This window comes from Electrona antarctica (genome assembly GCF_951216825.1).
Source record: "Electrona antarctica genome assembly, chromosome: 8".
Taxonomy (NCBI): domain Eukaryota; kingdom Metazoa; phylum Chordata; class Actinopteri; order Myctophiformes; family Myctophidae; genus Electrona; species Electrona antarctica.
This window is the reverse complement of record NC_136789.1, coordinates 51,779,903-51,807,594: the sequence shown is the minus strand read 5'-3', so window position 1 is coordinate 51,807,594 and position 27,692 is coordinate 51,779,903. Positions and strand designations below refer to the sequence as shown.

The following is a 27,692-nucleotide window of genomic DNA, read 5'->3' as shown; positions in this document are numbered from 1 at the left end:
GGGTCAAATGATAAGGGACAATATCGGTGGCACCCAACTGTACGGTACATGGTCTCTGTCGGGGTGGAAACCTCATAGGTCCAAAACTGTTGCTTTTCAGGATTCAAATTCAAAAACATCAAAAGTAGCAGATCTACAAGCTCAAACCGCGGCGCTTTGTGACACATTTCGAGCATGCAGATCTGCAATTCCTGATGCTTTTATGATCAAGTAGGGAGTTCAGTTACGAAAAAAAACCCCATAAAGAAATGGAGATAAGACGTTTCTGCCCGACAGCAATGTTTTAATTAACAGTATGCGCAAGGATGTCATTTTGTCAAAGCAATCCATGTGGTGAATCGGCAAAGATGGACATGATATGTTGGTGTGATGGTGGCATAGTTGAAGATCTGATATGTATTACCTTCTTTGGGTTTGGGTGTCATGGTGGCATGGTTGAAGATCTGATATGTATTACCTTCTTTGGGTCTGGGTGTCATGGTGGCATGGTTGAAGATCTGATATGTATTACCTTCTTTGGGTTTGGGTGTCATGGTGGCATGGTTGAAGATCTGATATGTATTACCTTCTTTGGGTCTGGGTGTCATGGTGGCATGGTTGAAGATCTGATATGTATTACCTTCTCTGGGTTTGGGTGTCATGGTGGCATGGTTGAAGATCTGCTCCGTGTGGTTGAGGATAAACTCCACCACAGACTGCTGTATTCGGACTTCCTGGAAAGCCATGTCTCCGTTGCAGGACGGACCCTCGATATTTTTAGATCTGCAAGAAAAGAAAAACACGATGAAAGGAAGAGAAGAGATGGTGTTCTTTTCAAGTGAGAGGAATGCTGAATATAACGTGTGATCTGTGTTAGTCTTTTGTATGGTCTAAGCGTTTTTCCTTTTCTTAGCTCTGGACCACTAGCATATTTTTTGAACAATTCTCTAGGCACGGCTTTCCGAGAACTGCTGTGAGCGCGGAACACTCGCTCTCCCTGTAGTGTACCTACCTCTCTCTATCCTTGCTGCCCACACAACCTGCCCAGCAGCACGGACAAAACACGGTCCGTGGCCAAAGACACATCGCTGTCTGCCTTCCTTTGTACGCTGTGTGCGTGTGTGTGCGTGTGTGTGTGTGTGTGTGTGTGCGTGTGTGTGTGTCTCTCTCACTCGGACACACAATATTCACAGAGGAGCAACAACAACATGGACGGCTGGTCGCGTTAAGACTTCTAGTTTCTTTACATTTCAAAAGTACATTCACTGGACAATGATTAGACCTGTGTTTTCAGTACTTTAATTTATATACTCCACTACATCTCAGAGGCAAATATTATACTTTGACTCCAAAACAGTTATTTTTAAAACTTCAGTTACTTCGTTACTTTGTAGATTTATTATTATTATTATTACAAAACACACATTACCCACTTCAGCCGACATTTCGGCATGCTCGCAATGTGTCGCGATTGTGAGGCGCTGTGAGCTTGTAGATCTGCTATTTTCAAAAGATATTTTATACATTTGAAACCTTTTGAAAGGGCACGGCCATTTTATTCTACCTATGAGGACGGATTCTGCCAATGCATGTCAATGGGAATGATTATTTTATTTTATTTTTTAACAGAAATCCGCAAATGGCAGCAAACTGCTCCCTTCCCATAGATAGGTAGAATACTTTTGATAGATTAAGTACATTTTGATGCCAATACCTTTGTACTTTTTACTCGAGTGAATTTTGTAATTCCACACTATTTATTTGTAGTATTTCTACTTTGCAGTATTGATACTTTTACTTTAGTAAACCACGCGAGTACACTTTTCCACCACTGTTCCTGTGCAGTTTGCTAGTACTGGCGGTGTGTTAGATTCTGGGCGGGAACCCCCTTTTGGTGTTTTAAAGGGCCACTTCACCCCTTTTGCAACCAGATCTTATTTTAATGATGTTTGGGAGACAAGAAACACTTTCCTTGGGTTTTTATGTGGGTAATTTGTGTTTTTAGATATTTCAGTAATTCAAAGTGTCCATGGGCTCCATGATGTCATGGACACTGGGCTCACTTATTTCCTGGACTACATGTTGTCTCAGTAAGACAGCCCTCCCCCTATCTACAAGGAGGAGCAGTGCACCAAAGCATTATGGAAATTGTAGTCCAGGAAGGAAGTGAGCCCTGTGTCCATGACATCATAGAGCCCATGGACACTTTTTAATACTAAAATATCTAAAAACACATTTTACCCACGTAAAAACCCAAGGAAAGTGTTTCTTGTCTCCCAAACATCATGAAAATAAGATCTGGTTGCAAAAGGGGTGAAGTGGCCCTTTAAGCATTATGTTATACTTTAGCTATTGAAAAATAGCAGATCTACAAGCTCATAGCGCGGCACCGAGTGCCGCGCTACGAGCTTGTAGGTCTGCTATTTTTGAAAAATCGTGAAAATGTGGCTCAAATCTTTGAATATACTGTATATTCTTTCAGAGCGAACGTTTTAAAGTGCGCCGTGGTCTCCTATAATACGCCCACACGTCACCAACGCACATTCCGACCGAGTGACAGAAAGTTGTTGTGTAATACACGTGTGTAAATCACTAATAGTGCTAAACCACACCCAATGCTGCGACCGCAATTAATAATGTGTGAATGATTTAATGTACTGAGAATAAATTACAAATTGGATGTAGAAGTACGTGTGCGAGTGCTGATGTAATGAAAAACACTGTAGGCTAGAACGGTACAACAATTAACTGCAAACAGGTGTCTTTATAATATTAAAATGGAGAAACCTCTTATCTCCATATTTTCATTTTCATTTTTTTGTTTGTCTTTTTTTGCTTTTGGCACCATTGGTCCTTGACTGAGGCAGTTCCAGGTGGTGCAGCTAAATGACGGAGAGTTGATTACCAAATGGACCCTTATAAGATCTTTAACTCTTGAGAGCGTAAAATGAAACCAAATGGACCCTCACGGGTCCGTCAAGAATAAGGTCGCGAATACAAGTGGCTGAAATGAGTTTTCTTCGACGGGTGGGTGTGGCATCCCCCTTAGAGATAGGGTGAGAAGTTCAGTCACACAGGAGAGACTCGGAGTAGAGTCGTCGTTGCTTCTTCGCCTGGAAAGGAGCCAGCTTAGGTGGTTCGGGCATCTGGTTAGGATGCCTCTCGGGGCGTCTCCCTAGGCCCTAGGGAGGTCCTCGAGGCACGTCCCACTGGGAGGAGACCCCCGGGGAAGACCAAGGCGCAGTTGGAGGAAACACATCGACTCATTGGCCTTGGAACGCCTCGGGATCCCCCAGGAAGAAGTCACTAATGTTGCTTTGGAGAGGGAAGTCTGGAGCACTCTGGTGGAGCTGTTGCCCCCGCGACCCGACTACGGATAAGCGGTTGAAGATGGATGGATGGATGGATGTCCATTTGGTTTTATTTTACACTCTCAAGAGTTAAATTACCTGCATTCATTTACAAGAAGATCTACTCAGAGAGAGTAGATTAAGAATTTATATTTTGACATGTTTGCCTGTTATCTCTTTTCTCTTCTATGGTACCAACATCAACACAGCATGGAATTGTGGACAAAATCTTATGTAACTGTAGCAGAGTGGCTCAGAACCTCTGCCTGATGGCCTCAAAAGTCGAATATCTCCCCCCTGGTCCAGTCAATAGGGATATCCCTTTGGTCTAGTGGTTAAGATATTGAACTTTCACACGGGGGACCCAAGTTCGAATCCCGGGCGTTACATAACGACAACAAAACATTCTTAAGTCTTGGGTCTGTGGCTGAAATGCTGAATAAATGAAACGGGTTGAAAACCACTGTTCTAGAAGTATATAGCTTTTGTTTTATTACACAAAAGCTAGACATGGAATATTATATTGATTGACTGAACCATACTATGATTTCATGAAGGAATGTTTGTACTTTGTAGTGATTTGGCATCTCATGTGTTTGTTCAGTGTTGCATAACATGTTGACATCATTTTCAAGTCAAGTAGCCCCAAATGTCAATATGTATTTTTGGCTGTGGAGCCCCCCATCCAAAAGGATTTTGTGCCAAGAGAAGACATTTCATAATCTTTCAACAACATTTTTCCACAACATTTCGAAATATAAGCTGACAAACTTTCGCATCGCGCCGAGCTATGAGCTTGTATATCGGCTATTTTTTAATTTACTAAGTGTTAAAGAGATGGAGAGATGGATTGGGGAGACCACTGTTAAACACTTAACACTTAACAACCATTACTATCAGATCCGGCAGCGGCCCCCAAACTTCTGTTACCTCCCGACCACCTAGCTGACGCCCCCCCCCCCCCCTCCCCCCCCCCCCAACGCTCAGTGTCGTTGTATTTGGCCGAAAATTATGTACATTTTTAATATGATTGTGTGGAAAATAATCACAGAACGTCACTGCACTGAGAGACACGCAGCTGCTGTATACTCCCACAGCTGCTCTATACATCTCCTTAGAACGGTGCTTTTCCAAATGTTGCCGTTTGTGTTAAATGAAATAACACCATAAAACCGCCAATACCCTTTTCATGTCACGCACCCCCTAGAGGGTGTTCGCACACCACAAGGGGTGCACACGCACCACAGTTTGGGAACCCCTGGCTAATAGAGCTTTAACCTTTTCACAAAACAAACAAACAAAAAATATCACGTTACACCATCTTTAAAGTGGTTGAAGTGTTCCTCATTGTTTTAGCTGCAGGGGAACTCCCTATCTAGGACCACCGGGGGGGGGGGTCCCCACTCCCCAGACCCCGCTTTGAGAACTTAACCCATTTTTGGCCTGATGTCGAAATTAAAAAATGTCTTCTAAATCCTGACAGTTTTCTGAAATGTTTCTATATCAGTGGTGCTTAATATTTTCATGTCAAGGATGCCAACAATGATCTGTATTTGGCCGCCGACCCCCATCTGAAAATATGTTGTTCCAGGGACCCCCCCCAGAAGCAAAGATTTGAGTTAAAAACTCACTCTGAAAGAATATATATTCAAAGATTTCAGGCACATTTTCACGATTTTTCAAAAATAGCAGACCTACAAGCTCGTAGCGCGGCACTCGGTGCCGCGCCATGAGCTTGTAGATCTGCTATTTTTCAACAGCTAAAGTATAACATAATGCTTAGTTAAAACACCAAAAGGGATTCCCGCCCAGAATGGGTTAAGCACTGGTATTAATGATGTACTGACCTGAGCAGGTTGGGCGCCCACACCAGTGCCAGGTTGCGTGTGTGCATGTTGGTCTGGGAGCTTAGGGTGGCCAGGTGGGCCAGATGTTTGGCCAGCACCTCCAGAGTCCTGCATGGCACGGGGAGAGAAGAATTCACAACAAATAAAACATTCTGCTATACGGTTTCTCTGTGGTGGAATGGAACTAAGCACCATGGACGTGCAGAGAGTGTTAAAGGGGCATTCCACTCATTTTCAACATTTTACTATGTCATTAATATACCTTAGAGCTGTTGTGTGGAAATAATAAAAAAGCCCCCCCATTCTGTGTTTCCTAGAACTGGAGGTCTGAAAAAAATCATTAACATGGTGAATCACATCTTGATGATGTCATCAAGATGTGTTTCACCATGTTAATGATTTTTTTGTTAATGATTTTTCTAGGAAACACAGAACAGATGGACTTTTTTATTATTTCCACACAACACCTAAGGTTTATTAATGACATAGTAAAATGTTGAAAATGAGTGGTATTCCCCTTTAAGAGAGGCATGGGGCTGAAATCCCGTTAAGAGGGAACTTTTGGACAAATAGCTGATCTACAAGCTCTCAACGCGTCGCGCTGCGACGCGTTGAGAGCTTGTAGATCAGCTATTTCCGGGGCGCAACCCAGCACTCTTTATCTACTGGAGATGCAGGTGTGAAACGACATGGATTTCGAAACAAATTTGTTCAATGCAAAATGCTGCATGTGTTGCAAGTTCAGGAGACTTCGGAAGAAAGCGATTATCCTGAATGCTGCTTTCTGGTATGGCATGGAAGAAAAGGAGGGCTTTTGCATTTCTTTCACCGTGAAAGTAAATGCTGCATTGATGGAGAGGGCAGTGTCTCAGTTGTTTTACAGAAAAGGTAAAAGGGCAGGGGCTGAAGCCCCCTTTGATGTCTATGTGTGCACGTCCCTGCTAAGTACTGTACTTAGGTACAATTTTCAGGTACTTTTATTTACTGGAGTATTTCCATTTTTCTATACTTTTACCTCTTCTCCACTACATCTCAGAAGCAAATATTGTACTTTCACTTTTTTTCAATGGAAATATCCTAAACAATGGGGTCATATTATAATCAGAGTGGTCTTATATTCGGCACAATGCGGTATTTGAAAACTTTAGTTACGAGTTATTTTGTGGATTTTGTTTATTATTACAAAACATACAACATAACCACTTCAGCCCCTATATTCATTTCGGCAGCATGGTGAGCTTGTAGATCTGCTATTTTCAAAAGAGTTGGAAACTTGTGACCCCCAAAGTGGGGTTTGCATGGGGACCCCCAGGGGTCCTTGAGGGAGTTCCAGGGGGTCCCCAGCTAAATGATAGTTATGAACCAAATGGACCCTTATGGGTCTGTAACTCAGAGAGCGTACAAATGGAACCAAATGGACCCGTCGGAGTTAAATCAACTTTGGTTTTACAATATAAATTGGGTTCTCAGAGATAGAAATGTCATTGAATGGGGGTCTGTACCCTATTGCATATCAAACTGGGGGTCCTTGAATCTCTGCTAGATCCGTCAAAATCTTCTCTTATGGGGGTCCCTGGCATATGTTTTCAAATGGGGGCTAATGAATGTCAATTTGGGGGTCCCTGACATGAAACGGTTTGGGAACCAGCTGGCATAATGGGTATACTTTTTACACTTGATTTGAGAGTTGAGGGGTTAATTCACCTGAAGTGAGGTACGGGCAGCTCCTTGATGGCTCCTTGAATACGTAGCAGCTTCTCATGGTCGTCCTGGATGGACACAGCTTCCTGTGTGGACAGGAAGTGGACGTAGAAGGAAGAGGAAATGATTACACCGACTCAAAAACAGTGCTTTATTGTGACAGACTATTTATTTAGGGTGAGGTAATGATGAAGTAGCCTCGGAAACCCAGACGTTTTTTATTTCTAGGGAGAAAAGAAAAAAGTCTGGGGGCCGAGTCCACTTCAATTCGGCATAGATAGCGCAAACGTTGCTCACTCTCTGATTTCTGATCGTCTGCACCTTTGTTAAATTGACGCAGACACGCACACACACACACACACACACACACACACACACACACACACACACACACACACACACACACACACACACACACACACACACACACACACACACACACACACACACACACACACACACACACACACACACACTCCTATCTCTCTCTCTCTCTCTGTCACTCTAATTAATTAGTCTCATGTCAAGCAGCTGTGCCTAGTTTATCCCGGCGGATCCTACCGGGAGCTGCCTATGCCATAAAAAGCATAGGTGAGTTCCAGTCTAATGATAAAGCTACAATCCCCTTATGAACTTGTGTTAATTATACAACTGTAGTGCAAAGTACAGTACATAAGTTAACGTTAACTTATTATATATTATAGTAGGCCTACATGTGCAGTGGTTGGATAGGTGGTCTGTACTCGTCCACGGAGTATAGGACGCGGTTGACAATGTCAATAACGTTATTTGAAGCAGACCATTTGGATTAGAAGATACACTACTAGATCTTTACTGTAGTTCGGACATTATTGCATTCTCCCTCGGTTGGCCGGGATACATAAAACGAACGTATGCCTTGTACAGTAGCTCTACGTTTAAAAATAGTTACTTTGTACTGACACGAGATGGCTTATCAAAGCTCAACTACAGCCTTGCAAAACATGATATAATAATAATAATAATAATAAACTTTATTTGTATAGCACCTTTCATACATAAATGCAGCTCAAAGTGCTTCACAGGGCAGGACACAAAAATAGAATACAATAAAATATATGATATGATATGTACATTACATTACATTACATTACAGTCATTTAGCAGACGCTTTTATCCAAAGCGACTTACAATAAGTGTATTCAACATAGGTAGGGAACAAAAACTACTAATCACCAGAAGTCTTTAGTGCATTTTCTGCAAAAACAAGCAACCAAGAGTATATGTAAGGGATAATATCTGGCTAGGTGGTCATTATCGGGAGATAATTCACCGACAGGGAGTTTAACCCTTATTACATGGCTAACTAACATAAATTAATACATTGACCCAAAACACAACAAAAAAAGTATTCCATAAGTTCGCGCTGGCTGCGTCTGCAGCTGCAGGGCTGAAGCACTTTCGGAAAACAAGGAAGTGAGTTGATCAAATAGAATCCATTTTCGGGTCCTGCTTCGTCTATTTCTCGCTCAAATGTTTTCAAAAATTTTTTAAGAGCAATGTTTAGCTTTAAATGACATTGTGTGTCACTAGTGTGTGTGTGTTTACATGGCTGTCATGTTGGAAACAGCAGTAAACCAAGCGGGGCGCAGCCGCGCAGCTGGTGCTCAGAGGTTTTGATTATCGACACATAATTCACCGCTGAATTAAGCGATTGACCAATCAGAATCAAGCATTCAACCAAGCCATGTAATAAAGTACTTTATTGTCAGCTCAGTGGCCTTGTGGTTAGAGCGTCCGCCCTGAGACTGGGAGGTCGGGGTTCGATCCCCGGCCGGGTCATACCAAAGACCTTTCTGAAACCAGCTCCTCGCCACTCGCTCTACACACTTGCCCTCGATATGCGCGTTCACGCGAGGCTGCGCCATATTAAGTGTCGTCCGAAACCAAGCAGCCTTGAGTGGAAGTGGCTTATAAAGCCCTCAAGAGCGAGTCTGTGCCGATCTAGACTCGATTGCCTTGTGCAGCCCTGTTCTCTGTCCGCATGGAAACCTACAAATGTAAGTACCACCACAAATAAATGATAAATAAACTCCTCCTAAACAATCTTCATCTGATGCAGAATAGACAACACTCCAACTGATGTTCACAAGGGCTCTTTATTTACCCCACCGTGAAAAAACTATAAATGAAAGTTATGAAACCACACAAACAAAGCAACTTTTAACACTATGATTTATAAACACCATGGATGTATATGACATGTCATTTTTGACAGTCACGCTGTATTTCCTTTTTCCATATTAATGAAATCCACATGTCACAAACATACATGATGCAATGCAATATAACTGTACAAACAAAATAACAGGTAACACAATTGCGTGATGGTAACCATGGCAACGAATGGTGTCTGTTTCCTGTTTCTGCACAAGGAGGGCGAGTGTATTTCCAAACAGTTTTTTATACCCAGCACCCTAATCAAGGGAACTTGATTCAGCTGGAGGGGCACTTTCTGACGAGGGAACCTCCCGAGAGCACTTCAAGTCAAGGGACTGGTTTCAGAAAGGGCCAGTGCCTCCCTGCTTGACACTCAGCATCAAGGGTTGGATTGGGGGTAAGTTCCTGCGACATATAGCGTCATGTCCAGGGGGTGTACTTGTACATCAAGCTGCCTCACGCTACAGAAACCGGAGATAGGCTCCTGCCCTATGGACCTCATGGCTCGGCAAGGCTACTTACTACTTTATTGTCAGCTCGCACTGAAATGTGTCTTGTGACCCATAATGGTCACAAGGCACATGAACTCACATTTGACATGTCTCAGTCTCAGAGAACAGAAAAGAAAGGAAAATTACAAAGTCCACAGCTCAGTCTAGTCCTGGCCAAACGCCTGATTAAAAGGCCCGGATATATTTCTACTTGCAAAAAAGAGATTTCAACCTTACTACTACTTTGTACTATACTAGTCTTTGCAGAGGGAATTATGTAAAAAAAAAAAAAAAGGTTTTATGCAAATGTTATGCTCATTTATAATTATTCAAATAATTTACATTTGGCGGATTATCTTTCACAATAATAAATAAAACATGTTCTAGACATCTAATGATCACAAAAATATATATATTACAGGCATTTTACTTTTTTCAGGGTTAAAGGTCAAAGGTTAAGTCCAGAGATTTTCTGCCTCTGTGGGGGGTATTTATATGCAAATATCATGATCAATGGCATTGTAAGACTAAACAATGAACCAATCAATGACGATCTTTAGGTGAAAAAATAACAGAAAAACAAAAGTTTGATAAAATATAAATGTTGCCCAGAAGCATCGTTGGGGCCTGCAGTGTTAAGCCTCAAAGTCGACTGACGGACATGAGGACCTCATCGTCAGTCTGACCTTATTGTATGCTGGTACACCATATCTCCTTCCTGAAGGCAGCAACCTGTACTCTCCATACAAAACATGGCTAGTGTTTGAGGTGATATTCCTTGCTAATAGGACGCTGTCATCATACGTTGATGTATAGAGATTACCTTCACACTGCCTGCCATGTTCATCAGAATGTACTCATGGTGAGTTTGTTGCCGAGCTCATTATCGGGGCAGGGGGTGTATAAACGTACTCGCCATTTTTTTAAATTGGAATTACGCACAGTTTGATATATATTGTCTGGGTTTCGGGTGGGAATTCAAATTCAGCCAAAGTAGCAGAGCTACAACGGAGGTCCTCAAACATTTTTGGCTGCAGGTCAACCCTGCAAATAACTTTTTACAGTAACCCTAAAGACAAATGGAACGAAATGGACCCTTACATGTCGGTAACTTTAAAGGATACTCCTTTTGGGTGATAAGCTACTCACCTTTTCGGTGGGAACGTTTTCACCTAAACAGTGGTTTTGATACTAGGCACTCATAGGGCCCTATTATGCGTGTCTTAAGTACCAGGTCTTATGACTTAACTTAAGACCTGGAGGCGTGGTCAATGCTGTTTGGCCACTCAGAATAGCCAAATGGCATTGATCACGCCTCCAGGTCTTAAGTTAAGTAATAAGACCTGGTACTTAAGACATGCATAATAGGGCCCTAATATAGTCCATCACCTAAACAGTGGTTTAGGAGGGCCCTGCCTCCCTCATGAGCGAGCCAGTGCGAACGCGGTGACGGTGGTTAGTGCTGGGGTGAGTCGCTTATCACTGCAGCTCAGTGACATCATGTTGTAGTTTTAGTAAAAACAAAGAAGTGTTTGGGTGAGCGGTGAGTCGCTTACCACAGCGGCTCAGTGACATCATGTTGTAGTTTTAGTAAAAACAAAGATGTGTTTGGGTGAGCAGTCTCTGTGACGTCATAGTTTTAGTAAAAACAGAGAGAAGTGTTTGGGTGAGCGGTGAGTCACTTACCACAGTGGCTCAGTGACGTCATGTTGTAGTTTTAGTGAAAACAAAGAGAAGTGTTTGGGTGAGCAGTGAGTCTCTTACCAGCGCGGCTCTGTGACGTCATAGTTTTAGTAAAAACAGAGAGAAGTGTTTGGGTGAGCAGTGAGTCTCTTACCAGCGCGGCTCTGTGACGTCATAGTTTTAGTAAAAACAGAGAGAAGTGTTTGGGTGAGCAGTGAGTCTCTTACCAGCGCGGCTCTGTGACGTCATAGTTTTAGTAAAAACAGAGAGAAGTGTTTGGGTGAGCAGTGAGTCTCTTACCAGCGCGGCTCTGTGACGTATAGTTTTAGTAAAAACAGAGAGAAGTGTTTGGGTGAGCAGTGAGTCTCTTACCACCGCGGCTCTGTGACGTCATAGTTATAGTAAAAACAGAGAGAAGTGTTTGGGTGAGCAGTGAGTCTCTTACCACCGCGGCTCTGTGACGTCATAGTTATAGTAAAAACAGAGAGAAGTGTTTGGGTGAGCAGTGAGTCTCTTACCACCGCGACTCTGTGACGTCATTGTTTTAGTAAAAACAGAGAGAAGTGTTTGGGTGAGCAGTGAGTCTCTTACCACCGCGGCTCTGTGACGTCATAGTTTTAGTAAAAACAGAGAGAAGTGTTTGGGTGAGCAGTGAGTCTCTTACCACCGCGGCTCTGTGACGTCATTGTTTTAGTAAAAACAGAGAGAAGTGTTTGGGTGAGCAGTGAGTCTCTTACCACCGCGGCTCTGTGACGTCATAGTTTTAGTAAAAACAGAGAGAAGTGTTTGGGTGAGCAGTGAGTCTCTTACCACCGCGACTCTGTGACGTCATTGTTTTAGTAAAAACAGAGAGAAGTGTTTGGGTGAGCAGTGAGTCTCTTACCACCGCGGCTCTGTGACGTCATAGTTTTAGTAAAAACAGAGAGAAGTGTTTGGGTGAGCAGTGAGTCTCTTACCACCGCGGCTCTGTGACGTCATTGTTTTAGTAAAAACAGAGAGAAGTGTTTGGGTGAGCAGTGAGTCTCTTACCACCGCGGCTCTGTGACGTCATAGTTTTAGTAAAAACAGAGAGAAGTGTTTGGGTGAGCAGTGAGTCTCTTACCACCGCGGCTCTGTGACGTCATAGTTTTAGTAAAAACAGAGAGAAGTGTTTGGGTGAGCAGTGAGTCTCTTACCACCGCGGCTCTGTGACGTATAGTTTTAGTAAAAACAGAGAGAAGTGTTTGTGTGAGCAGTGAGTCTCTTACCAGCGCGGCTCTGTGACGTATAGTTTTAGTAAAAACAGAGAGAAGTGTTTGGGTGAGCACTAGTCTCTTATCACACAGCTCAATGACGTCATCTTGTAGTATTCCAACCACCACCTAAAACTGGAGTATGCATGGCCCTTAAGAGTGTACAAATGGAACCAACGGTCAGTAACTCTCTGAGAGTGTACAAATGGAACCAACGGTCAGTAACTCTCTGAGAGTGTACAAATGGAACCAACGGTCAGTAACTCTCTGAGAGTGTACAAATGGAACAAAATGTAAGGGTCCATTTGGTTCCATTTTATACACTCAGGCCTGTAAGGGTCCATTTTGGACCCCATGGTGATCGCAACTTTGACATACAGTGTTGTAGATCTTGCATGTCGGCAGAGTATATTAAAATACTGTTTTATTTGCCTCTACGGGACACACAATGGACGCGTTTCCACTCGGTCTGAGTCCAAATGTGTCTGCATGCGTGTCCCGGTGAGGCTAGTAAAACCGTGAAAGCATATTATTTCCGAGTGCAGACTTCTCTCTTTGCTGTCTCTTCTCTCCTCCTTATGTGCCGATTGGCCCGTGCACCTATAAAGCCCTCTGCATTGTGGGATCGACGGCGAGCATTTTGGTTTCTCTCTATAAAAGTCTGCTCACAGTGAATTTGTTGTATAGCTCTAGCTTACATAAATCTATGTAAAAGTATACTCATGCACAGTCGGCCCCGATTCTCGGAGGAATTCTAAGGGATTCTAAAAAGCTTGTAGATCAGCTATTTTCGGGGCGCAACCCAGCACTCTTTTAGCTAGTGGAGATGCGGTGTGTAACGACATGGATTTCTAAACAAATTTGTTCAAAGTAAAATGCTGCGTTCAAGTTCAGGAGACTTCAGGGGAAAAAAAGCAATTCTCCTGAATGCTGCATGCCTTCCGGTATGGCATGGGAAAGGAGTGCAGGGCATTTGCATTTCTTCCACCGTAGTAAATGCTGCATTCGTGGTCTGGAGAGGGCAGTTGTTTTACGGACGGGTAAAAGGGCAGGGGCTGAAGCCCCCTTTGATGTCTATGTGCGCACGTCCCTGGTGAGCAAGGGGATGTATACATTTAAAGTATTAATACTCACAGTAAACTTGTTGTACAGCTGGTAGGTGAGCAGGGATATATATATATATATATATACACACACACACGTTGCTGTTGGGAGGAAACCTCATAACTCCATTTTTGAGGTTTTTGATTTTTTTTCCCTTTGCTATTGAACCAATGGAAAGTAGTCAAAAGTGCTTTGGACAAAACCCCTTAACTCCATTGGACCCTAAAATATATAAGGTTTTCTTAATTTCCTGAAAAATTTATATTTTTTATTTCCTGAAAAATGAACATTTTTGAGTTAGGTGGTTTAATTCCTCCCGACAGCAGAGATAAGTATACTAAGAGATAAGCAGCAGAGATATGTATTACTCACAGTGAAGTTGTTGTACAGCTGGTAGGCGAGCAGGGGGACGTATATATAAAGTATTAGTAGTATTACTCACAGTGAAGTTGTTGTACAGCTGGTAGGTGAGCAGGGGGACGTATATATAAAGTATTAGTAGTATTACTCACAGTGAAGTTGTTGTACAGCTGGTAGGTGAGCAGGGGGATGGGCAGCTCTCTGAAGTAGAGCTTGCACAAGGAGCCCACGCAGTGGATGTCCTGGAGGTACACTTCCTTCGTGAGGTCAAGGCTCGCCTCCGAGCTGAATTCCTGCCTGTTTATAGACACAAGCACGCACGCACACGCACGCAAACACAGCACGCACGCACGCACGCACGCACGCACGCACGCACGCACGCACGCACACGCAAACACACGCAAACACACGCGCACACACACTCTGAATGAATTGATTGTGTCAAGGCTTATTTACAGTATACTCGGTCGTAAGATGGTGTGTGAAACATAACTCTCTCCTCCATGCTACTTAAGTGTCGTAGGCGCAGCTAGGCCACTATACTCAGTTGAAAGATATGTTATATAAATATATACACACACAACAAAGCAAAGAAAAGTAAGTGTCAGGTGGAAACTATAACATCAACCTGCAGTTTGTCTTGTTTTGTGTGACATCAGTAACCAGTCACTGAAAACTGTAGACAACAGTTTAAAAAAAAAAAGATCTGAAAGTAAAGTGAGATTAATGAAATACTCATTCTGAAATGTAAGTTGTATTGTGAGTGATGTGACACGTTTAAATACACAGATTATAACTCATTATGAGCTTTTGGATCGGCTATTTCGCGTTTAGCAGAATCTTTTAGAAGAATGTTATGCGGCCCGCGGCTTAATTCATACCTGAATTGTATTATGAATGACTTGTCCAACAGTATGGGACATTTTCACATTTTTCACCTGGGCATGCATTTCCCAAAGTATAATTTGTCAGGATTCCTTTATTGTTCCTTGTTGTCTCATTCTGAAGGGGTCAAAGAAAGGCTATTTTATTTCATTTTTTTACCTTGCACGTCTGGTTATATTTGGGTGATTTCTATCCCACGATTTTGTAACCCATTTTTCACCCCTGTGTCAATTATCTAATGTGATCCTGGGCTCTACACACCCTCCGCCAACCTGGGGAGAGCAACGGACTTGAATCATGCTTCCTTCATGCATGAGTGAGTGTCCAAGTTGCTCCTTTACACCTGACAGGGGGGAGTTTCCCTGGTTGGACGTAGCGCGTGGAAGGAACACGTTATTCCAACCAGTTCCTTTCCCCTCCATCAGGCGCCCCGGCTGGCCAGGGGGAGGCAGTTTAAAGACCAGGATTACTGCATGTTTTTGTGATTTAATACTTTCTAATATGGCCCCCTTTGAAAAATGTTTGGGCTTACTGTAAGTGGTTAAACCGTTCTATTCACTGTGTGTACGTTTAGTTGAAAGTAGAATTATATGCAGTTAAGGCTCATTTATGTTGTGGCAGAAAAAGTGTTGCATCGACACTTTTCTTTTCAGGTGAAAATATGTAATTTTTGACATTTTTTCAACAGTGCATACAAGAGTGTTTCCCCACCATGCAGAGATTCTATTTGCAGTGGTGGAAAAAGTACTTTTTTTTTTACTGTAGTAAAAGTATCAATAGATGTAGAAATAAAGTAAAAGTCCAGCATTCTAAATGTACTTGAGTAAAAGTACAAAAGTGCTTGTATCAAAATGTACTTAAAGCTGCTATATGAGCAATAATATGTCAAAAAATGTATTACCTTTGTTTTGTTTTCATTTATTTTTTGGTATTCAGACAGCCAGCAATGAGTAAAACGCTCCCAAAAACAATGTAGTCTCTGTGACACATCTAGGGGCCACAATCTGCTTTCATAGATGTTCCTAGAAGCTTTGACATTGGTAAAAAAAAAAAAAACAGGAATCAGACAGGCAAATTGACCAATGACAAAGCTTCTATGAAAATCTTTGTGGCCCCTAGATGTGTCACAGAGACTACATTTTTTGGGAGCGTTTTACCCATTGCTGGCTGTCTGAATACCAAAAAAAAACACAAAAAAAGGTCATAAAAACACATCTACAAGCTCAGAATGTTGTGAGCTTGTAGATCGGCTATTTTCAAATGGCCGAAATGTATACGGGGCTGAAGCAATGTGTGTTTTGTAACAATAATCAAAATCTACAAAGTAACTAAAGTTTTCAAATAAACGCAGTGGAGTAAAACTAAACATCTTTCTCGAGGTGGATCCGAGATGTAGTGGAGTAGAAGTGAAAGTATTGGAAAGTGGAAATACCCTGGTAAAGTAAAAGTACCTCAAATACCTTAATAACCCATTTAGACCTGAGTCCGATTCTACAAATGTCTTCTAAATCACGACAGTTTCTTTTTTCTTCTGAAAACCCTATGTTTCTATACCAGACACTTTCATGCCAAGGAACCCCCACAAATACATGTAATTGGCCGCCGACCCCCATCTGAAAATATGTAGTTCCAGGGACCCCCCCGCCCAAAAAAAGCAAAGATTCAAGTTAAAAACGTTCGCTCTGAAAGAATATTATATTCAATGATTTGCGACACATTTTTACGATTTTTCAAAAACAGCAGACCTACAAGCTCGTAGCGCGGCACTCGGTGCCGCGCTACGAGCTTGTAGATCTGCTGTTTTTCAATAGCTAAAGTATAAGGCTGAGCTCACACCTTTCATGCAATTCTGTGCTCGTTGGATGCTCGTTGGATGCATGTTGTGTTGTGTCATGGCCGCCCAATGTATTTCCAATGGAGGTCACATGGTTTGACCCAACATTGTGTTGTGTGAGGGGGAGGGGCGTTTCGACTGCGCCCCTCCCCCTCACACAACACAATGTTGGGTCAAACCATGTGACCTCCATTGGAAATACATTGGGCGGCCATGACACAACACAACAAGCATCCAACGAGCACCAGAATTGCATTAAAGGTGTGAGCTCAGCCTAACACATACTGCTTAAAACACCAACAGGTACAGTATAATTGAGTACTTATAGTTGCAGTACTTCCCACAGCAGATCCGTGCTGCAGATACTGTGATTCCCCGTGCAGTAGTACTGTGCACATCAACAGCTGGGGTTTGGCTCCGACTCCGAGCCCAGAGGATTAGGGACTCAGTCGACCACACAATATGCAAAAACACGCTCTCCAAAGTGCTTTTCCATAAATAGGTCGACGTGTTTAAAAGCGACGAGGGACAATGATAGGCTTGTCAGCGTTTTAATTTATTTCTCGGTGAAATCAAAATTAGACGAAAAAGGTCACGCTTTGGACTTTGAGTGACTCAAACATTTATCTTCGGAGGATTATTATGAAAGTGGTGCATTACAGTATTATTATATTAGTCCACCGCAGGCCTCAACCAACCACACACACAATCCCATCGCAGCTGAACTCGCTCGTTTTAATAGAAGAGGATTCACAATGTAGGATTATGCAATGCTGGGCCTCTTTACTTGTAACTGAGTATTTCTCTGCATCGTGTAGAAAGTTTGGGGCTTCAAAATTATCGTCTCTGTTTTGGTTCCAAAACCTTTCAGGATTCAAATAGCAAAAATAGCGAAAGACGCAGATCTACACAAACTCAATTTTGAGCCTGCAGATCTGCTACTTTTGATGCTTTTGTGCGACGCTGTAAGTTGGTTCAAGGTTGTACTTTATTGTTGCATCTTGTGTACAGCCTACAGGTACATAAGAGTAAAACTTAGTTTTGTTTGGCTTCCTTCAGAATACCAAACAAATCGCCCCTTTTACCAACTCGCCCCGGGCGTACAGCCGGCGGAACTGCGCGGCCTGGTATTCCTAAAAGTAACCTAAGTAAATGATGCTTAAACGGTTAAAACCTGACTTTATTCCTCCTAACCTTAACCTCAGTAAAGCTATGCCTAAACCTAACCCTATACGTAAACTCAACCCCAATAAAACTATGCCTAACCCTAAACGTATTTCGCTCTGCATTAACAACGTCTGCTAAATGCCTAAATTGTAAAATTGTATTTCTAACCTTATTCTCAGTACAACAGAATCAAGAACCGTCGCTACCGAGCGGTCGGCGTTATAGGTCGGCGGAAAAAAGCGAATAGGGGCGACCGTACTTTTGCCTTCCTTCAGACAATGCAGCAGCATAGATAACACAACATCAACATCAAACATATACAGTAGTATAGCAAGCACAGCAAACAAAGGGATAGAATACAGAGTGCTGCAGTATAGGTCATTCATTTATGGAAACAAGGAGTTTGAATATGGAGATAATTGGTTTCTGCCCGACAGCAGAGATATCACATACTGATACCAAACATAAGAGTACTCACTATATGCAGAATGGTCCATTTAACAATCATATTAATGGATTGCAATTAATGTATTAATAATGTGTTCATTACTTTAATGACATTTAGAGGGGCAGGTGCTCAAGTGAAAAAAGGGCACCTTGTGCAGTGCGTATAGAACCGGCCGGTTGCCTTAATAGTGTGAGATTTATAGAGTTGGGGGCATAAATAATATATTAGAAGCTTAAAAGGGCACATTGCTGTCCAGAGGGCAAGGGCAGGTGGTGCTCTAGCACCCCCTAGTGTCCATCTGTGCACGCCACTGCTTTAATGTTACAGCTGGTAAAAGTGGGGCTGATTTTCATGACTTTTCATGTGCTGCTTGGAAAATGTATTCTCTGTGGGTCAGTGAGACGTACTCACCATGAGTCAGACACCCTCCCCAAAGCCTGACCTATATAACCCTAAGCTCACAGGAAGCCACGGGTGAGTTTTAACCCGCGGCACGGGTTAGTTTTAACCCGCCACGCATGTCGGGAGCCACGGGTGATCGGGCGAGAACAAACACTCAAATGTAATGATCTTTCTTTCTTTCTTTCTTTCTTCAAAATATGTAAAAGTATACAGGATGTCCCACGTCGCAAGTTTTCCAACGTATACAATCCTTTGGAAATAGCAGATCTACTAGCTCACAACACAAGATTTGGACCTTTCTTCCTTTGGTATTTCGTCCGTCTTTCGTTCTTTCGTTCTCACGTACACTACGTTTGCACCACATTTTCACGACTTTAAAAAAATTGCTGACCTATAAGCTCATAGCGCGGCACTCGGTGCCGCGCTGTGAGCTTGTAGATCTGCTATTTTTCAATAGCTAAAGTATAACACAATGCTTAAAACACCAAAAGGGGACACCAAAAGACAAAGGATAACATTTAATAAATAAAAAACACACTAATTCTTACCTGAGGCGTTGGATGTTGGAGGTGACGCCAGACAGTCTGTATATTCCATCCACAACTCCATGCTGTTCGATAAACTCTGCACATTTCTTCAGAACCTGAGGGACTGGAGATGAAATAAGTGTGTTATTATGAGCCAGCATCAGCTTATATTTACATCCACAACACTGTACTGTAGGCTACTGTACACACCATGTTTCATTACTAAATGCAATATATCACACATTATCTTTGCTAAAAAATTAACACAAAAAAAGGAATAACAAATATGACATGAACTAAAAAGGCAGCCTCATTATTAATATCACTGAAATATCAAGGATATCAATATCCAGTTCTTTATAACTATTTTGTCAGAATGTATTATCAGAATGTAGGCTATGAAATACGATAGGCCCTTGAGATGTAGCTTCTCATTTTAAAACAGCAACACTATAGCATATCTACAAGTTGTACATATGCTGTTTTAGCTAATTTTACGTGACCCTGTTGTACGACAAAGTACGAACAGGGCTTCTCGATTATTCGATTTATCAAAAAAGTTTATGAATGGAATATAAATGAATCAATGCTAAAGTTGCAGCACTAAATCTAAATGGGAATGACACGCCAACATGTTGGTCTTTATATCTAAATAAATATGTGTGTGTGTCTACAGCAGTGGTTGTCAAAGTGGGGTCCTTGAGGGACTTCCAGGGGTTCCCCAGCAAAATGATAGTTAGGAACCAAAATGGACTCTTATGAGTCTGTAACTCTGAGAGTGTACACATTGAACCAATGAATTGAATGTGTACACTCTCAGAGTTAACTCAACATTGATTATACAATATAAATTGGGGGTCCCAGAGATAGAAATGCTATTAAATGGGGGTCCGTCCGTGGCCTAATGCATGTCAAACTGGGGGGGGGGGGGGGGAATCACTGCTAGAGATGTAAAAAAAATCTCCTCATATGGGGGTCCCTGGCATATCTTCTTTTCAAATGGGGGTCCACGGGATAATTAGTGTCAATGTCTTCTTCTTCTCCTTCTTCTTCTTCTTCTTAAGTTTGAGAACCACTAGTCTACAGCACAAGTGTATGAGCAAACTCTTTTGTGTGTGCGCGTGCGTGTGCGAGTGTGCGCGCTGCACTCACTGCAACACAACATGAGCATAGAGTGCTGCAGTGCAGCGGGGCGGCTATAGCTATAGTGCTTTGTATTCCACACTGCATGCAGGGCTGGCTTTACTGAGAAGGTGGAATTCAACAGGAAGTTAAAAATGGTTTGTTTGTTTCAGAGGAAAAGGCTGACACACCCATAGTCCTTGTAGTGGGGGGGTATTACTTGCAACATTTCCTCTAATAGAAAAAAGGTCTCTTGAAATGTGACCACCCAGACTATACACCGCCTGGCTGGCCCGCTGCGTGCGTCTGTCTGCTGCATGGCATTTAATTAGCTAACAGTGTTGCTTTTGTCGACTAAAACTAAGACGAAAAATGTTCGTCGACTACCTTTTTTCACTGACGAAAACTAAATGGAAACTAACTGAAACTAAGACTAAATGTAAAGACTACATTTCGTCAACAGATTAAAAACTAGGCTAAAATGTTAGGAAGGGACTAGTGGACAAGATATCCAGTATAAGTCATTTCACACTTGGTTGCATGCTGAAAATAGCTGATCTACAAGCTCACAACATGCGGCGTCGCAGCGCTTGTGAGCTGATTTTACACTTGCTATTTTCAGCAAGTGTAAAATCAGCCATTACGACATCATCAAGGCCCGCCAAAATACATTTTAGCCGACTAAATCAACCGTAGATTTAGTCGACTAAAATCTCATGCCATTTAGTCGACTAAAACTAGTCTAACACTGAGACATTCCAGGTGACTAAAATGTGACTAAAACAAATTGAAAACTATTATATTGAAGAGACTACGACTAAAACTATAACCACATTTTGCTGGCAAAAACAACAGTGCTTAGCTAGCTCGCGTATGTTTTCTGCTGCTTATTTGTATGTTGTTGACTGCTAAAAGACACGCTAAAGCCGCTAATCTGGCCCGTAAAAAATGTCCTGAGATAAGTCAAACCACATGAGAGACCCTATTCTCCATATGCAGACCATCTTACCATATAAGTTACTGGCAAGGTGCTAACTGGCAGCCCATTCATCCAAACAGAAAAGTCACCAACATTGCAGCTGTACGGAAAGCTTGAATTATTCTCTTTCTAGCCTCAAAGTGTTTGTTTCATAAAAATCCACTGTAGACATGTTATGAGCTACTTTGTGTCCTTTTCTAAGTGTTGCAGTTTGGAAGTGCTCGTTAGATATCACTCAACTGCCCTGCGTACCACCTGTTTTGAATTAGCACATAACGCAGCAGGACATTGCTTTACTGAAAACGAGTGCTTCCAAACATGGCCGCGGTCTGCAAAATAGCAGTCAATAGCAGTGTGGGGGAATATGTTACGTGAGTACGTTTACTCAAGTACTGAACTCGAGTTTGATTTGCTTTTACTTGACTGGAGTATTTCCATTTTTACTTGTACTCCACTGTACATCTCAGAGGAAAATATTGTACTCCACTACATTTATTTAAACACTTTAGGCTACTATAGATACTTTGTGTAGCTTTTGATTATTGTTACAAAGCGTACATTAATTAACCACCTCAGCCCTATATTTCAACATAGAAAATAGCGATCTACAAGCTCACAACACATCGCGATGCGACGCATTGTGAGCTTGTAGAACTGCTATTTCAATAATATTGTTTATATACATTTTAGACATATGATAATATGTTGTGTATAAGGGGTACTTTTGAGTCATTTCACTTTTGGTACTTTTTCCACCACTAACGGAATATATAGAGCTCTAGTATATTTAACACTTTAACCCATTTAGACCTGAGGACGATTCTACAAATGTCTTCTAAACCCTGACAGTTTTCTGAAAAACCCATATGGTTCTATATGTCAAGGACCCCCAAAATGTAATTGTAATTGGCCGCCGACCCCCATCTGAAAATATGTTGCTCCAAGATTTGAGTTAAAGATTTGAGTTCGCTCTGAAAGAATATATATTCAAAGATTTGTGCCACATTTTCACGATTTTTCAAAAAATAGCAGATCTACAAGCTGCGAGCTTGTACTGTAGATCTGCTATTTTTCAATAGCTAATGGAATGGGTTAAAAAACTAGACTAGCAGTTTCATGGGCAGCAGTGTTTTTGAGCAATTGAATAGTTTAGTCTCAAGCAGCAGAAGAGTTACTTTGATACTTTGATATTAATATATGCAGTTTAGAAGTTGCTCCAAAACCAACTTCTAATTAGTTGTTCTTGGAATCCAATGTTTGCATATTGAAACGCCTTGGGCGTTTCAATATGGGGTGCTCCTCCTGTCAAGGAGGATTTTTACGTGGTTAAGCATTGCGAGGCATTGTTGTGAGCTTGTAGCACTTGCCCTAGCCTCGACGACCTTGCAGGCATATATACAAAGGCTACATTTGTGTAATTTAGGTTAGATAGCATTTTATGTAGACATAGCATTCTATAGCCTATGCTATGCTCCTGAGATACTTCCGGGTCCTACTTTTGTGTCGCTTTTGTGTCCCCATAGAGTTATACTGTGACGCTCCGTCGGACTAAATCTGAGACGAAAACAACCACGAAAGTCTCATTGTACCGATTTCCTCGCAACAACAAAGCTGCGCTGCTCTCCCAAATCTGGCTGACAGGCCGTCTGCTCATTGTGTCAACTAAATCCTCATTAATGCAAACTAGATTCAACATACTCAAGCCTGCACACATTCTAAATATGCCCCCGAAATATTTTACAGAGCAAATTGGTTGCCACCTTCAATAATAATGATAATAATAGTCTTTATTGTCTCCACATCATATATTTTTGTTGTCATGGACACTTGTACAAAACATTAATAATTCTACTCGAGGTGGATTAAGCATTAAGACCCATTTTAACCCTCAATGGCTTCCTTTCTGAAAAATAACGTCATTGTAAAAAGATTCACGCGTTTAGATATTCCATTTACAATGAGATGCGGACGGGAGCTGGTGCCACTTGGACCCGGACGTAACGTAGCACTACAAAATGACGTCGGACTTAAATACTGAATACTCTAGTCTAGTGTGTACTGTACTTATAGTTTAATTGTACAGGTATTCTACTGTTAGGGCCGATTCATACTCCTATTTTAGAGCCGAATAAAAGTCGGTTCGGCTCTGTAGAGCCTACAATGTGACGTCATTTGAGGTTCGGGGGGTGGGGGGGGGGGGGGGAATGGGGTGTTGGGGGGGCGGGTATCGTCCTAAAGTCGGCTCTTCGGTGCTACTGACAATTTCTGACGAGCCGAAATCATTTCGGCACTACAGCGCCGAAACAGCGGTAAAATAGGAGTATGAATGGGCCTTTAGAATGGTGACCGCCCCCCGAACTGTGGACCGCTCTCCCCGCCCATGACCTGAGAGCCCCACAGTCGGTCGACACTTTCAAGAGAGGACTAAAAACGTTCCTTTTTACCAAAGCATTTTTCATAGCCTTGCCCTTATGTTTTAAATGTTCCCGTTCTACTAGATGTTTTTAAATGGTGTGTTGTTTCTTCTGCTTTTATTCATTTGCTGTAGCACTTTGAGATTCTGACGAATATAAAGTGCGTTATAAATAAAATCCATTATTATTATTATTATTATTTACCTTTCTTTACCGCTCACTTATGATCCTCTATGACTATTTCTATGTATTTGATGTTTTACCTGACGGTGGTGAGACCAGCTTATGTTGTGTGGTTTAGATTCTAGAGACAGTCGCACTGAGGAAAATACATGAAGCAGAGCTGGAGGTAGCGGAGGCGTTACTTATTATGTATCCCACCAACGTTCTAGGAAAGCCCTGCTGTGATTGGCCAGTAGTCGTTGTGACTGACAGTTCTCGTTTTTGCGACCAGTCATTACTCCTACAACTACAACCTATCTCAAACCCTCACCCTAAACCTCACCTCCCAGGGGGCAGCACACCTAAACCTAACCTTAACCCATGTCTAACTTAAGGTGGCCTTACACTAGCCGATAATCGGGCATTTTTGACGCTCGGGGGGTGCCCGACCGCTCAAAGCGCGATCGGGATCGGCCCGATCAACATCAAGAATGTTTGATATTTGCTCTGCCCCGCTCCGATTATCCTGTAGTGTGTGGTGCTATCAGATTTCAGATTGAAAAAAATCGGCTAGTGTAAGGCCACCTTTAGTCTAAACTAAGTATGCACCCCCCTAAACCTAACCTGAACGGCCTAACCTCAGTAAAACAAAACTATGCCTTCCCGGGAGCCAATCAGACACATGGTGAGGCGGGTCTACCCTAGAACGTTGGTGGGATTCATAATTAATTACGCGTAGCGGAGACTAAAATGTTGAGGTTCTCTCTGGGAGTAACAAGGATGGGTAGTATCAGGAACGAGTATACATCAGAGGGACAGCAGCGCACGTCGGATGTTTTGGAGATATAAAGCCAGTGAGGCCAGACTGAGATGGTTTGGACACGTATACAGAGGAGAGATAGTGAGTATATCGGTATAAGGATGTTGAGGACGTTCTGCCAGGCAGGAGGCCTAGAGCAGGGGTTCTCAACCCGTGGGTCGCGACCTCCCGAGGGGGTCGCCAAATTATTATTTATTTTTTTTTGTAACTGAATGGCTGGAAAATGGAAATTAAGAGTTTACACATAGCACACATAGTGCATGCATAAACCTTCCTTAATGATTATGTCTGGTTTCAGTATCTATTTTCGCTAGTAGCGGTCAATTTGTATTGGGGAGTGTGGAGGGGAGCCGGGGTGGGGTTCGCGAGACATGGAAAAAGCATTTCCGGGGGTCCCCAGCCAACAACGTTGAGGAAACCCCCTGGCCTAGAGGAAGACCAAAGAGAAGATTTATGGATGTAGTGAAAGAGGACATGAAGTTAGTTGGCGTGAGAGAAGAGGAGGCATGAGGACAGGGTGAGATGATGGAGGCAGATGATTGGCCGTGGCAACGCCTGAAGGGAAAAGCCCAAAGGAAAAGAAGAAGAAGACCATTACTGTAAATCAGTGTTGTTTTCGTCGACTAAAACTAAACAAAAAATAAATAGAAACTAAATAAAAACTAAGCTATGATGACTAAAACTAAGACTAAATATATCGACAATTTCGTCAACAAATAAAAACTAGACTAAAATGTTAGGAAGGGACTAGTGGACAAGAGATCCAGTATAAGTCATTTTACACTTGGTTGCATGCTGAAAATAGCCGATCTACAAGCCCACAACGCGTCGTTGTGAGCTTGTAGATCGGCTATTTTCAGCAAGTGTAAAAACAGTCATTACGACGGCATCAAGGCCCACCAAAATACATTTTAGTCGACTAAATCAACCGTAGATTTAGTCGACTAAAATCTCATGACATTTAGTCGACTAAAACTAGACTAACACTAAAACATTCCAGGTGACTAAAATGTGACTAAAACTAAGTGAAAACTATTTAAAAGACTATGACTAAAACTAAAATCAAATTTTGCTGCCAAAAACAACACTGCTGTAAATCGCTCTGGATTAAGAGTATCTGCTACAGTAAATGCCTAAAGCAAATTGTAAATTGTAGAATTGCTATTTTCACAAACATATTTCACATGTATACTTAAAACAACAATGAGCACACGCTTTCACATGTGCAGGTTTCCGGCGGTTACCAAACTGCATCAGACTAACCACATAACAGCCGAGCTACACACACCAGGCTTTTGAAATCCTATTTTAAAGTCTGCGTATATATGCGGGTCTCGCCTATCCGCGTATTACGCACACACGCACTTGGTTGTATAGCTCGGGCCGTAAAGTGAATACAAATCACATACTTCACAAATCAAAGGACAAAAAGGCTTTTTTTCAGCGTCGGTGTGTGTGTGTGTGCGCGTGCGTGCGTGCGTTTGCGTGTGCGCGTGTGCGTGCAAGTAGTTGGTAGTACGAGTTGATAAGATTTTTCTTTTTCCGATTTTGTAGGCCTCAAGATCAGGTAGATTATAGTTATAGTCGCCAATGTACACAGTTTTAAATGTACAACTGTTATTTAAAAATACATACATAATGGGTAGGCCTAGTTAAACAACTAGTCAACTAGTAAAAAAGTGAAAGCCCTAGTGTGTGTGCGTGCGTGTGCGGATGCCTGTGCGTGCTGCAGAGGCGTGTGAATGCATGCATCCACATGTGATGGATAACGGTATAAGAATCCCTTTCACTGGCATTCTTTCCAGAGCACCACAACAACCCTGGCTGTCTCTGAGAGACTGTATTGTTTTAGTCTGTTATACTAAATGATGTGCAAAGGAATTATTCTGAAGGATAATTGTATAATTATAGATAATATAATATAATGATCAAAATAAACGTGCAGATGAGCTTTCTAAATCTAAGGTCCATAGAGGGTTGATAGTATTACCTCTGAGACAGATGCGTCTCCCATCAAAGCATGTATGCATCTAAGCTGTTTTCATATTCTACCCAGGATTCAAACACATTGTTCTTTACCACAAAGATCGATCAATCAATCAATCAATCAATCAATCAATCAATCAATCAATCAATCAATCAATCAATCAATCAATCCCTGCTTGTCCAAGGGAGATATTGGTCTTATGATCTTCAGGCACTGCTTGTCCGACACCAGTGGTTCCAAAACCTGGGCATGGGATCCCCAAATTAGACTGTTACAAATGTTACCAAATGGACCCTTATACAGGCCTGTAACTCTGAGAGTGTTACAAATGTTACCAAATGGACCCTTATACAGGCCTGTAACTCTGAGAGTTACAAATGGAACCAAATGGACCCTTACAGGCCTGTAACTCTGAGAGCGTACAAATGGAACCAAATGGACCCTTACAGGCCTGTAACTCTGAGAGTGTTTCAAATGTTACCAAATGGACCCTTATACAGGCCTGTAACTCTGAGCAAAATGAACACAGTGTAGATTAGGGTGGTAAAGATTGTAAATGGTCCAGGTCCACGGCCTGGTGTACTGCACATCAAACTGGGTTACTTGGAATTAAAGGACCCTCCAAACTCAATTATTAATCTAACTATAAAGCAACTTTGACTTAGTAGTATGAGTATAATGTTTGACCAGGAGTATCTCTGCTTTGACTCAAGTACACTTAGTAGTATGAGTATAATGTTTGACCAGGAGTATCTCTGCTTTGACTCAAGTACACTTAGTAGTATGAGTATAATGTTTGACCAGGAGTATCTCTGCTTTGACTCAAGTACACTTAGTAGTATGAGTATAATGTTTGACCAGGAGTATCTCTGCTTTGACTCAAGTACACTTAGTAGTATGAGTATAATGTTTGACCAGGAGTATCTCTGCTTTGACTCAAGTACACTTAGTAGTATGAGTATAATGTTTGACCAGGAGTATCTCTGCTTTGACTCAAGT

At 42.0% G+C, this 27,692-nt stretch overlaps 1 protein-coding gene across 3 annotated transcripts in view; it reads right to left on the bottom strand.

The window, feature by feature from the left end:
• The window catches only part of arhgap31 (Rho GTPase activating protein 31), a 57,154-nt gene that overhangs the window by 15,601 nt on the left and 13,861 nt on the right, over positions 1–27,692 (bottom strand). The window contains exons 2-6 of one of the 3 annotated variants that reach the window (XM_079507141.1): positions 19,231–19,333; positions 14,099–14,243; positions 6,881–6,963; positions 5,177–5,284; positions 620–762 (exon numbers count right to left, since the gene is read on the bottom strand). In XM_079507141.1, the coding sequence (XP_079363267.1) occupies positions 620–762; positions 5,177–5,284; positions 6,881–6,963; positions 14,099–14,243; positions 19,231–19,333 (582 nt within the window). Of the gene's footprint in view, positions 1–619; positions 763–5,176; positions 5,285–6,880; positions 6,964–13,958; positions 13,967–14,028; positions 14,061–14,098; positions 14,244–19,230; positions 19,334–27,692 lie in introns of those variants that run through there. The other 2 variants (XM_079507142.1, XM_079507143.1) reach the window with 2 other exon arrangements.